The sequence below is a fragment of the Protomyctophum parallelum genome (assembly GCF_964188405.1).
Source record: "Protomyctophum parallelum genome assembly, chromosome: 4".
In the NCBI taxonomy this organism is placed as follows: Eukaryota; Metazoa; Chordata; class Actinopteri; order Myctophiformes; family Myctophidae; genus Protomyctophum; species Protomyctophum parallelum.
The window spans coordinates 48,910,079-48,923,093 of record NC_139700.1 but is presented as its reverse complement, the minus strand read 5'-3'; the positions used below and the strand labels follow the sequence as shown (position 1 = coordinate 48,923,093).

The 13,015-nt window shown below is 45.6% G+C and overlaps 1 protein-coding gene across 1 annotated transcript in view; it reads right to left on the bottom strand.

Annotated features, from left to right (window-relative positions):
- Window positions 1-682: 682 nt before the first annotated feature.
- Window positions 683-13,015, bottom strand: part of nup205 (nucleoporin 205) — an 85,908-nt gene continuing 73,575 nt past the window's right edge. The window contains exons 36-42 of the mRNA XM_083763391.1: window positions 12,545-12,676; window positions 10,016-10,139; window positions 9,374-9,546; window positions 5,508-5,637; window positions 4,371-4,499; window positions 2,193-2,269; window positions 683-1,616 (exon numbers count right to left, since the gene is read on the bottom strand). Of these exons, the coding sequence (XP_083619517.1) occupies window positions 1,464-1,616; window positions 2,193-2,269; window positions 4,371-4,499; window positions 5,508-5,637; window positions 9,374-9,546; window positions 10,016-10,139; window positions 12,545-12,676 (918 nt within the window). The 3' untranslated portion in view covers window positions 683-1,463. The remainder of the gene's footprint in view (window positions 1,617-2,192; window positions 2,270-4,370; window positions 4,500-5,507; window positions 5,638-9,373; window positions 9,547-10,015; window positions 10,140-12,544; window positions 12,677-13,015) is intronic.

Here is a 13,015-nt window from a genome sequence, read left to right as displayed (position 1 = left end):
CAGACAATATATCATTTTAAATACTGCAACCCGTCCACCAGTGACATCATCGTCACACATCATTTTCTTTAAAGCAAGATTTAAAAATATATATTTAGATTTTTATTATCCTGAGAACACGATGGCTTCCATTATCGTATTGTAACTTTTCAGTAATTAGCTTGGAATCCCCATCGATGATGTCCTGTCAAAGCTCCTGAGCTGTGGCTCCTTATAGGAGATGGCTGTGGTAGAATGGCAAGGTTCACAGTTCAACCACTGGCTCCTCCCTGGCTGTGTCAGACTCAGAAGTGACCTTGAGCAAGACATTGAATGACCAACTTCTCCTGATGAGCAGGTTTGGTGCCTTATGCACGTTTCCTCCGCTGTTGATGCGTTATCGTAAAGTGCTTTTCAGCAGTGTTGTTTTTTTATTTTAGTTTTAGTAAGTCTTTTGAATAGTTTTCATTTTAGTCACCAGGAATCGTGTCTTAGTGTTAGTCTAGTTTTATACAGTTGATTTAGTCGAACAAATTTTTTTTTTTCACTAGCTGAAAATAGCTGATCTACAAGCTCACAACATGTCGCACTGTGACACGTTGTGAGCTTGTAGATCGGTATACTTGTATACATATATCCCTTAGTTTAACCCAACAGCAATCTGGGAACCCAACGGCAAAACAAAGGAAAGGCATAATTTTACTCAAGAACATTTTTTTATTTTCAAAATATGACAAAAAAACAAACAGAAATATCAAAATTAATTTTAAAATTCCAAAAATCTTTATACGTAGAAAGTTCTGAAAAGTTAAATTTGACGGCTTTTTGATTATCATTCATTAAATGAAATACTCATCAAAAACACGTCAAATCTGCGTACTTATTTTTTTATCAACAGACAGAATCACAGACAGAATTACTATCTGTTAAGACCTTGAAATACAGTCGGAACAGGTTAGTGGAAAATAAGTGAACACAAATATAGAGTCCAGCTTCAAGACCCCTAAGCCAGTGAGTCCATCGTACGACTGAGGCTTCGCCACATAAACACTGCAATTACTTCAACAGATCCACAGGGTCTCTATACTAGGTCTCCTCCTGTTTTCACTCTATACAAAATTATATTCGCCAAAAAATAGCCAATCTACAAGCTCACAATGTGGGGGGGGGGGGGGGGGAAATAAACATTACGAGCTTCGGAGCTTGTAGATCGGCTATTGTCGCGGAACGATAGCCCCAGATTACAGAACACTATAGCAAGGGGTGAGTGGTGTTCTGAATGGCTGGTCTGATGATTCCTCCTCTGGATCCTGGGGAAAAACGCTCGCCTTCATCTTGGGAGGAAATAGAAAAGATTGCGTGTCGTGTTCTGTCTTCCTTTTGACAGTTAAGTCTGAATTCCTTTTTTTGTACGCGTTAAGTGTTTTTGGGGAGTCCTCTCTGCTCTTTAGCCCATCAGAGCATCAGAGCGTGCAGGAGGAGGTTCAGCTCTTGGGCTGGCGGAGCAGTCCTCGGATCCTTCGGACCAGCGCCTGGATGAAGGTGTAGCGGGAGCGGACCTGGCTGTACAACCCCTCCACCTCCAGCAGCTTCCTCTGGAGGGCCTCGTTGAAGCCGGCGGCCATGTCGCTCTGCAGCTGCAACAACAACACGCAAAGCAAGAAGAAGACTGTAGTGGTGAGGAGGTGTCGCAGAGCAAAGGGACGGACGGATGCTGGAGGAAACGTAGACATTTTAAATGATTGGTGGAAACCTTAAAGGGACACTTCACCCTTTTTGCAAAAATATATAAGTTAATGACGTTTAGAAGCTTTAGAACACTTTCCTGGGGGTCTTTATGTGTGTAATATGTGGTTTTAGATTTTTTAGATTGTAGCAGTGAGCCCAGTGTCTCTGATGTCATGGACGCTGGGCTCACTTACTTCCTGGACTACATTTTGTCTCAGTAAGACAGCCCTCCCCCTATCCACAAGGAGGAGCAGTGCACCAAATAATTATGGGAATTGTAGTCCAGGAAGGAAGTGAGCCCAGTGTCCATGACATCAGAGACACTGGGCTCACTGCTACAATCTAAAATATCTTAAACCACTTATTACACACATAAAGACCCCCAGGAAAGTGTTCTAAAGCTTCTAAACGTCATTAACATATATTTTTTTAGCAAAAAGGGTGAAGTGTCCCTTTAATGGATTTGATGGATTCTAATGTCTAACCTGTTCTATGTCTTGCTGGCTGACTCTGGACTGTCCGAGGAGACGTCCTCCTGTTCCACGCAGTCCTCCAAATGAGTCTGAAAAGAATGACAAAAGCACCGTGAATGATGCACTTTAAACAAAATCAGCGCCGGGATTCCTTCAAAATAGAAGCGCGGCGTGCCAGGAAGACATGGCCGCTTTTACTCTGTAACCCCCCCCCCCCCCCCCCCCACCCTCCTTCGGTGCCGGAAAACAAATCGGAGACATATTTTTGCTTGCTTACCTTTCTCTCGTTTCAATAAAATCGCTCGATGATCGCTCGCGTTCATATTTTTATGAACGAGAGGCAGGTCAGAAGTCAGAAATTAAGAGCTTAGTATATCCATCTGATCAAAACCTATACGGAGAGCGCCCTGGATTAGGAGATACGAGGCATTCTTTCTGCAGCGGTAAACAAACAGGGAAGTGCCCGACTGGGACCGCAGATAAACGAAGAGCGAAGAGTATGGCGGCCTTTGAGCGAGGCCAACCCAACCAAAAAATAAATAAAGAAATGAAAATAATTCAGAATATTCTTCTCTCGTTTGATATCATTGCGCTAGGTACCCGTCGGTTGGATTGTTTTTGACGTGCCCACACGTTGTACTGTACGGTCTGAACCGGTTAAAGAGTCAGAACTAGGATCTAATTTTATTTTATTTTTGATTGCCTTCAATTAGTTACCGGTGCTGTAAGTTATATTCTATGGGATATGGGTCTCCCCCATGCAGGCTCTGGAATAGTTTGCCCCTACATGTCAGAGCCGCCTGGTCGATAAACATTCTTTATTCCCTGCCAAAACATACATTTCTCTCCTTGGCTTGAGGTGGCCCCATCTTCCCTCACTGGAAGCAAATGTTTGCTAGTTTGTTGAGGCACTTTAGTTGACTTTAAGTCGAGTTGAGAAAATACATTTTCAGGTTGTGAAACAAATTTCATCCAATCAGAAAAGAGAACCGCTAAAAGGATAAACGACTGAAATCAGATGTGATGAAACAAAAACAAAAACAAAAAAGGCTCCGAAAAATGTGAAACTGGATCTACAAGCTCAAAACGCTGATTTGGAGCTTGTAGATCAGCTATTCTTTTGCTATTTTTTTATTGGAATCCTGAAAAGTAACCTTTTCATTTATTTCAAATGCATTTAGTTATTGTTATGTTATCTTTATGAACTAAATACAAATACATTGGACATAAAAAAAGACAATAACATTTTGATACTAGTCATTAAGCTACTCATTTAGACTTAAGTAATTAAAGCTGGGTCATGTTTGCATGTTTGGAATTGTAAACAGCTGAAATCAATAATATTTCCAAAATAATCTGAGGGCCACATTAAGTGAAGGTGAGGGCCGCATGTGGCCCCCAGTTGATATTAATCTGAGGGCCACATTAAGTGAAGGTGAGGGCCTCATGTGGCCCCCAGTTGATATTAATCTGAGGGCCACATTAAGTGAAGGTGAGGGCCTCATGTGGCCCCCAGTTGATATTAATCTGAGGGCCACATTAAGTGAAGGTGAGGGCCTCATGTGGCCCCCAGTTGATATTAATCTGAGGGCCACATTAAGTGAAGGTGAGGGGCCGCATGTGGCCCCCAGTTGATATTAATCTGAGGGCCACATTAAGTGAAGGTGAGGGCCGCATGTGGCCCCCAGTTGATATTAACCTGAGGGCCACATTAAGTGAAGGTGAGGGCCTCATGTGGCCCCCAGGGGGCGTCAGTTGATATTAATCTGAGGGCCACATTAAGTGAAGGTGAGGGCCGCATGTGGCCCCCAGTTGATATTAATCTGAGGGCCACATTAAGTGAAGGTGAGGGGCCGCATGTGGCCCCCAGTTGATATTAACCTGAGGGCCACATTAAGTGAAGGTGAGGGGCCGCATGTGGCCCCCGGGGGTTGGTGGAAAGCAGCACTGTTGCGCAACCTGGTCTAGGATCGCTAAAGAAGGAAAGGCCAAGCCAAAATAATAATGAAAAAGTAGAAATCAGCGATCCGGTTTGATATCAATAATGAAGCTTATCAGACGGAGCATTCCGCCAGAAGCAGTTGCTTCCTTCTGGCGGAACGTCACGTCACAAGCAGTAAGTCTGTTAAGTGAAGGTGAGGGGCCGCATGTGGCCCAAGGGGGCCGCCAGTTGCCCATGTATGGACTTACCGTCTCCAAGACGCGACCTGAAGCCCCCGACTCCCGGCAACAGGGAGTCCTTGGGGTCAGTGGGAGTGCAGTACAACAAGTAATACTCCAGGTGGCGCCACAACACAAATAAGCAGGTTTCTATCACATCTGAGGGGTTCAGGTCAAGGCATAGTATGATGGAACAGTGTGGTACTATCAACTATAAAGCAGGGTTTATTTTTGGCAGCAAAAATTGATTTTAGTTTTAGTCATAGTCTCTTGAATAGTTTTCATTTAGTTTTAGTCAAAATTGTCACCCAGAATGTTTTAGAGTTAGTCTAGTTTTATTCGACTAAATGTCATGAGATTTTAGTCGACTAAATCTACAGTTGATTTAGTCGAACAAAATGTATTTTGGCGGGCCTTGATGTTTCACAAAATAGACGATAGACAACGCGTTGTGAGCTTGTAGATCGGCTATTTCCAGCTTGCAATTAGTGTAAAATGACGTATGGATCTCTTGTCCACTTTGTCCCTTCCTAGCATTTTAGTCTAGTTTTTATTTGTTGATGAAATAGTCAGTATATTTAGTTCTTAGTTTTAGTCATCATAGCTTATTTTTCATGTAATTTCCATTTAGTTGTTGTCAGTGGAAAAAGGTAGTCGAAGAACATTTTTCGTCTTAGTTTTAGTCTTGTTAGGTTAAAACCCATTTTGGGCGGGAACCCGTTTTTGGTGTTAGCATCATGTTATGCTTTAGCTATTGAAAAATAGCAGACCTACAAGCTCATAGCACGCCACCGAGTGGCGCGCTACGAGCTTGTAGGTCTGCTATTTTTTTTAAACTGTCAGGATTTAAGACATTTTTTAGAATCTGATCTCAGGTCAGAATGGGTTAAAGAACCACCATTCCTTCTGTGCGTTAGAATCTGATCTCAGGTCAGAATGCGTTAAAGAACCACCATTCTTCTGTGCGTTAGAATCTTATCTGAGGTCAGAATGCGTTAAAGAACCACCATTCCTTCTGTGCGTTAGAATCTGATCTCAGGTCAGAATGCGTTAAAGAACCACCATTCCTTCTGTGCGTTAGAATCTGATCTCAGGTCAGAATGCGTTAAAGAACCACCATTCCTTCTGTGCGTTAGAATCTGATCTCAGGTCAGTTAAAATGGATACAGGAACAGAGGGCCAGCAGCTTGGCTCTGTTGTTGATGAGCTGGACCAGCCGTCGTTTGGCCAGCAGACTCCTCTGGACCGACGAGATCTTCTCCACGCCGCCCGGACCCGACACCAAGCCTTGACACAGCTGCACACACACGCACACACACAGGGGTTAAAGCCAAAAAAAATCCCAAGACTGAAAATTTTCAGACCACTTTTCAAACCATGTGGCGAACCCCCCACATTTGCACCGATCTACCCCTGTCCTAGACAGCGATAAAATAAATAAATACAAATGAATCATAAATTAATACCATGGCGCGTGCAGCGCACACCAAATTTTGGGGTTGTAAAATGATGTTTTCCCAAAGTTGCCTTTACCGAATGTGTGTCAATCCATGCTTCATTTTATAGAAGCAGCTTTTGAAGTTATGTTGTATTATATTGCTAGTCCGGCCAATCAATAAATACTCTGAAATGACTGTAGGGCTTGCCTTTACAGCCACATGGTGCATAGCAACAGTGTGTTAAAGTTAAAAAAAAAAACCCAGAGGAAGACACTTATAGGCATGTAGCCTTCAGTAGTCCATTATGCACCTGCATTATAAGGTTGCAAGTGAGAACAAAAGTCAATTACAAGAGAACCCATTGGTTTTGGCAACTAAAATGGGACAGTGGGATAGGTGGGCAGTGGGCACTATATGCAGCTCCATCTCACTGAATTAGAATATTTTGTATAAGTACATTTTCTTCTGTAATAAAATTCAAAAAGTGAAACTTTCATATATTCTCATTTCATTGTGCATAAAGTGTACTTCAAGTACTTCAAACATTTGTTTTAATCTTGATGATTCAGGTCAGGCCAGTTGGCTGGTCAGTTAAGCACAGTAATACCATGGTCAGTACACCAGTTACTAGTAGTTTTGGCTCTGTAGGCAGGTGCCAAATCTAGCTGGAATTTTGGAAAGGAAAATTAGCATCTCCATGAAGCTTGTCAACATACTGAAGCTAAAAAGATGTGTTGAAACCATTGTTAAGTTTTCACTATCAGTGGACCAACACCATGCAGATACCATGGCCTAAATCAGCACTGTGTTTTGTCATGTCCAGAGTCTCAACACAACCATCTATTATGATATTTTACAGCACTGTGTACCTCTGTACATTGACAAGCTTTATGTTGATGCTGATTTTCCTTTTCCAGCAGCACTTGGCACCTGCCCACAGTGCCAAAACTACTAGTAACTGGTGTAATGACCATGGTATTACTGTGCTTAACTGACCAGCCAACTGGCCTGACCTGAACCCCACATTGAATCTAGGTTGTATTGTCAAGAGGAAGGTGTGAGACATGAGACTGAACAATCCAAATTAATTTACGGCTGTTATCAAAGCAAACCTGGGCTTCCATAACACCTCAACAGTGCTACTGGCTGATCACCTCCATGCCACGCCCCATTGATGAAATAATTTGTTCAAAAGTAGCCCAGACCAAGTATTAACTGTATACTTTTCGACATTTCTCGTAAAATATTCTAATTCATTGAGATATTTTTATTATTTTTATGAGCTGTATGCCATAATCATCAAGATTAAAACAAAAAAAGGTTTTAAATACTTCACTTTATGCACAATGAATTGAGAATAATTATATGAAAGTTTCACTTTTTTAATTATATTACAGAAGAAAATCAACTTTTACAAAATATTCTAATTCAGTGAGATGGAGCTGTAGTTCCCAGCAACATCTGGGAACTTTGGCTATTTAGTAATAGTATATAGTAATTATATTTGAAAACGAATGTGCATGGTACATTTATGTCTACATTCATTAGCCTCTGTGTAGTTTATCACTGTCTTCCCTGTGAGTTCCATTCAATATTATAAAATCAGTATTCATATTCAGTAGAGGCAGACAAGAGGACAAGGACCGATGCACGCAGCTAACGGCTACTAGGCTAGTAGCCACTAGCCAGCTAGAGAGTTCTGCTTGTTATACCAACAACGAGGCAAGCAATACACATTTGCGTTGAAAATAAATCCTCCACAGTATCACTGCACTAAGCTAATTTAAAGGAAACCCTCTGACTGTTCTGGCCTGGGTAGAGGGAAATATGAACGCATTTAGCCTCTCTCTGTCAGCAGCGCAGGAGCAGTCAGCAGTGGAGCACTGTGCTCTCTCTCTGAGCGCAGAGAGTGGGGAGTGGGAGGGGCGAGCGCGCACACTACTACACTAGCTTCTTAAAGAGACAGGCTGCATTTTCACGGATTTGGCCATCATATCGCTACACTATACACATACTCCCGTCTCCCCCTTAAATATTTTTTTTTGCAAATCTGCGCTGATCTCATAAAAGACCTATGAAATCCTCAGGACGGAAATCCGTCCCCAGGACGGAGAACTTTAAGCCCTGCACACACATGCACACACGCACACACACACACACACACACACACACAAAGACCTGTGATTAGAAGAACTGGAGACAATAAACGGCCTGGCCCCCCCATATATGGCCGAACTCATACACCAATACAACCCCACCAGAGCTCTGAGGTCTGCGGACCAGTCATTGCTGACCGTGCCAACATCACGAACCCTCAGAACAAGAGGTGACCGCGCTTTTGCGGTGGCAGCCCCCTAAGCTCTGGAACAACCTCCCCCTCCCCCATATTAGAGCTGCTCAAACAATTAACATTTTCAAATCCCTTCTTAAAACACACCTTTTTTTCCCTGGCTTTTAATGTGAACTGATTTTAACCTTTTTAGGCACTGTATAAGTATTTTAATTTGTTTATTTTTGTCTTTTTGTCGTGAAGCACTTTGGTCAACTTTCGGTTGTGATACAACGTGCTATATAAATAAAGGTTGATTGATTGATTGAATATGATTGCTAAAATGAAGCATGATTGTGAAATAACCAGATTGCACTGGTGTCGAAAATAGTCCATCTATACACAAGCTCCTAACACGTTGCATCGCAAAGCACAGGCGAGCTTGTAGATCTGCTATTTTCTGACTCCGGTGTTAAGAGTTAAGAGTTAGGTTAAGAGTATTGGGGAGAGATTATGAGGAGTGTGTGAGAGAATAAAGGTCAAACCCTAATTCCATTTTATTTAGAGTAGCCGAGTATTTGACCCCCTTTGTCCTCCCGACAATTGAGTTCTAGTCCACATGGGAAAGTGTGGCTGTGCCTCAGACATGTTACCTCATAGTGTCCACTGCCTCCATTTGAAGCGTTTACTGTGAGGTGAGGAGGCGGACATGCTTACGTTCATGTTTTACACCTACGTTTTCAACGTTCATCCTATATGTCATGTTATGTTTTGAACTTTGACCGCTGGGAACATCCTCACCTAGGGGAGGCGGTGGCCGAACGGTTTGCGGAGCGGTCTTGATAATATCGGAAGGTCGCTATAGTTCGTATCCCCGGACCGGCACGTTAAAAATTACCACCGCTGAAGTGCCCTTGGACAAGGCATTGAACCCCTACCATGAAATGTTCTATATGAGCAGGGCCTGGCTGTAAACAAGTTCTTGAGCTTAGTCCAGTTACCCTGGGTAAACATAGTACCTTTCCTTTCCTTAGTCCAGTTACCCTGGGTAAACATACCTTTCCTTTCCTTAGTCCAGTTACCCTGGGTAAACATAGTACCTTTCCTTTCCTTAGTCCAGTTACCCTGGGTAAACATAGTACCTTTCCTTTCCTTAGTCCAGTTACCCTGGGTAAACATAGTACCTTTCCTTTCCTTAGTCCAGTTACCCTGGGTAAACATAGTACCTTTCCTTTCCTTAGTCCAGTTACCCTGGGTAAACATAGTACCTTTCCTTTCCTTAGTCCAGTTACCCTGGGTAAACATGGTAACTTTGCTTTGCTCACCTCCTTAAGCTCCTCCGGAGGCAGCTGGTCCAGGCTCTCCAGTTTCCCCAGGCTCTGTCTGTGGCTCTGCTGGAACCTGAAGAAGTCTGCAGCGCTGTTCTTCAGCAGGTAGAGCACCAGGCCCAGGCCGGGGTCACGGGACGAGGCCGAGGACAACATGGTGGACGAGAGGTCTGAAGGAAAACACAAAGGGGGGGTACAAGGAAATACATTGTTTTCAACGAGGGCGGCGCAAATAAGAGCAATTTTAAGCAATGTTTGCAACATGACAACTGTTTTAAAGTATTGCACAGTAACAACTAAAGTCTCTTTAATGTTTATGTTGAACTATTACTACAAAACAATCTAAAATAAAGGGATTTAAGATCATTAAAGAGTCCAATGCATTTCTGCCGACTTCCGGTCCCCAGTTGGTTGTCCCCATTTCTCAATAGAAGTCTATGTAGGAGAGCCGCCATTGGACTGAAGCCCCATGAAGTGACCGCAGTTTGCGTAACTCTGTCTATATCTAAAGGCTCTGGTTTCGACATACTATTGGTCCGACAACGACAACCTACCTCAAACCCTAACCTAACCATGACCGCACGGAGCAGCGCATGTTCGCCAACCTGAGTTACGAGGATGGAGCATAATATCACTGACCTGTGCGACCGTCTCTGCCGCCCGGTTCGCTCCCGGAGGTGCCGAAGAGGCAGATGGAGAACTGGGCCTGAGGGGAACTCTGCAGCAGCAGCGTGTGGCAGTACTCCAAGATGTTAGCACACACCTGAGGGACACAATTTTTGGCAGCAAATTTTTGATTTTAGTTTTAGTCTCTTTAAGTGACATTTTAGTCACCCGGAATGTTTTAGTCAACTAAATATCATAAGATTTTAGCCGACTAAATCTAGTTGATTTAGTCGACTAAAATGTATTTTGGCGGTTCTTGATGCCGTCGTAATGACTGTTTTACACTTGCTGAAAATAGCCGATCTACAATGCTCACAACGCGCGACGCGTTGTGAGCTGAGGGAGACAACCATACAGTACTCCATGATGATTCTACTGTGTTCCTTACCTGTTGCATGGCCCCCTCCCTCCATCACTACTGTGTTCCATACCTGTTGCATGACCCCCTCCCTCCATCACTACTGTGTTCCATACCTGTTGCATGGCCCCCTCCCTCCATCACTACTGTGTTCCATACCTGTTGCATGGCCCCCTCCCTCCATCACTACTGTGTTCCTTACCTGTTGCATGGCCCCCTCCCTCCATCACTACTGTGTTCCATACCTGTTGCATGACCCCCTCCCTCCATCACTACTGTGTTCCATACCTGTTGCATGGCCCCCTCCCTCCATCACTACTGTGTTCCATACCTGTTGCATGGCCCCCTCCCTCCATCACTACTGTGTTCCTTACCTGTTGCATGGCCCCCTCCCTCCATCACTACTGTGTTCCATACCTGTTGCATGACCCCCTCCCTCCATCACTACTGTGTTCCATACCTGTTGCATGACCCCCTCCCTCCATCACTACTGTGTTCCATACCTGTTGCATGGCCCCCTCCCTCCATCACTACTGTGTTCCTTACCTGTTGCATGACCCCCTCCCTCCATCACTACTGTGTTCCATACCTGTTGCATGGCCCCCTCCCTCCATCACTACTGTGTTCCATACCTGTTGCATGGCCCCCTCCCTCCATCACTACTGTGTTCCATACCTGTTGCATGGCCCCCTCCCCTCCATCACTACTGTGTTCCATACCTGTTGCATGGCCCCCTCCCCTCCATCACTACTGTGTTCCATACCTGTTGCATGACCCCCTCCCTCCATCACTACTGTGTTCCTTACCTGTTGCATGGCCCCCTCCCTCCATCACTACTGTGTTCCATACCTGTTGCATGGCCCCCTCCCTCCATCACTACTGTGTTCCATACCTGTTGCATGGCCCCCTCCCTCCATCACTACTGTGTTCCATACCTGTTGCACGGCCCCCTCCCTCCATCACTACTGTGTTCCATACCTGTTGCATGGCCCCCTCCCTCCATCACTACTGTGTTCCATACCTGTTGCATGGCCACCTCCCTCCATCACTACTGTGTTCCATACCTGTTGCATGGCCCCCTCCCCCCATCACTACTGTGTTCCATACCTGTTGCATGCCCCCTCCCCTCCATCACTACTGTGTTCCATACCTGTTGCATGGCCCCCTCCCTCCATCACTACTGTGTTCCATACCTGTTGCATGGCCCCCTCCCTCCATCACTACTGTGTTCCATACCTGTTGCATGGCCCCCTCCCTCCATCACTACTGTGTTCCATACCTGTTGCATGGCCCCCTCCCTCCATCACTACTGTGTTCCATACCTGTTGCACGGCCCCCTCCCCTCCATCACTACTGTGTTCCATACCTGTTGCATGCCCCCTCCCCTCCATCACTACTGTGTTCCATAGCTGTTGCATGGCCCCCTCCCCCCATCACTACTGTGTTCCATACCTGTTGCATGCCCCCTCCCCTCCATCACTACTGTGTTCCATAGCTGTTGCATGGCCCCCTCCCTCCATCACTACTGTGTTCCATACCTGTAGCATGGCCCCCTTTCTCCATCACTACTGTGTTCCATACCTGTTGCACGGCCCCCTCCCTCCATCACTACTGTGTTCCATACCTGTTGCATGGCCCCCTCCCTCCATCACTACTGTGTTCCATACCTGTTGCACGGCCCCCTCCCTCCATCACTACTGTGTTCCATACCTGTTGCATGGCCACCTCCCTCCATCACTACTGTGTTCCATACCTGTTGCACGGCCCCCTCCCCACCCATCACTACTGTGTTCCATACCTGTTGCACGGCCCCCTCCCTCCATCACTACTGTGTTCCATACCTGTTGCACGGCCCCCTCCCTCCATCACTACTGTGTTCCATACCTGTTGCATGGCCCCCTCCCTCCATCACTACTGTGTTCCATACCTGTTGCATGGCCACCTCCCTCCATCACTACTGTGTTCCATACCTGTTGCATGGCCCCCTCCCCCCATCACTACTGTGTTCCATACCTGTTGCATGGCCCCCTCCCTCCATCACTACTGTGTTCCATACCTGTTGCATGGCCACCTCCCCCCCATCACTACTGTGTTCCATACCTGTTGCATGGCCCCCTCCCCTCCATCACTACTGTGTTCCATACCTGTTGCATGGCCACCTCCATCACTTGGCGCCGCTCCGCCGGGTCTCCGGGAGCCGAGACCACCTCGGCCTGCTTCAACAGCCTCTCCCTCTCGCTGCCCGCCAGGCGACCCAGCAGGGACAGACACAGACGCTGCCAGGAAGGAACAAACACTGTTATTTAATCCATTACATCATAGAGCGCCCAATCCATTTATAGCAACGTTACGGAGCACTAACGCGACTAGCGACGGGACCGCCGTGGGCCGTCTAACGCAGGATCTTTTCTTAGAATCGGACGGGATGATTTAGATCATGAGTTATTAACGTTTTAAGATTTTCGTTGTCGTCGGCTAAACAGGGGGGGGGGGGACATTTTTGATGACGTCTCACTGTTGCGCAACATCGAGGAACAGGCGCTCCTAGGCCGTGGAGCGATGCGATCGGTTTTCATATCAATAAACGCCGTCGTTTGGATAAAACTTTGTCCTGG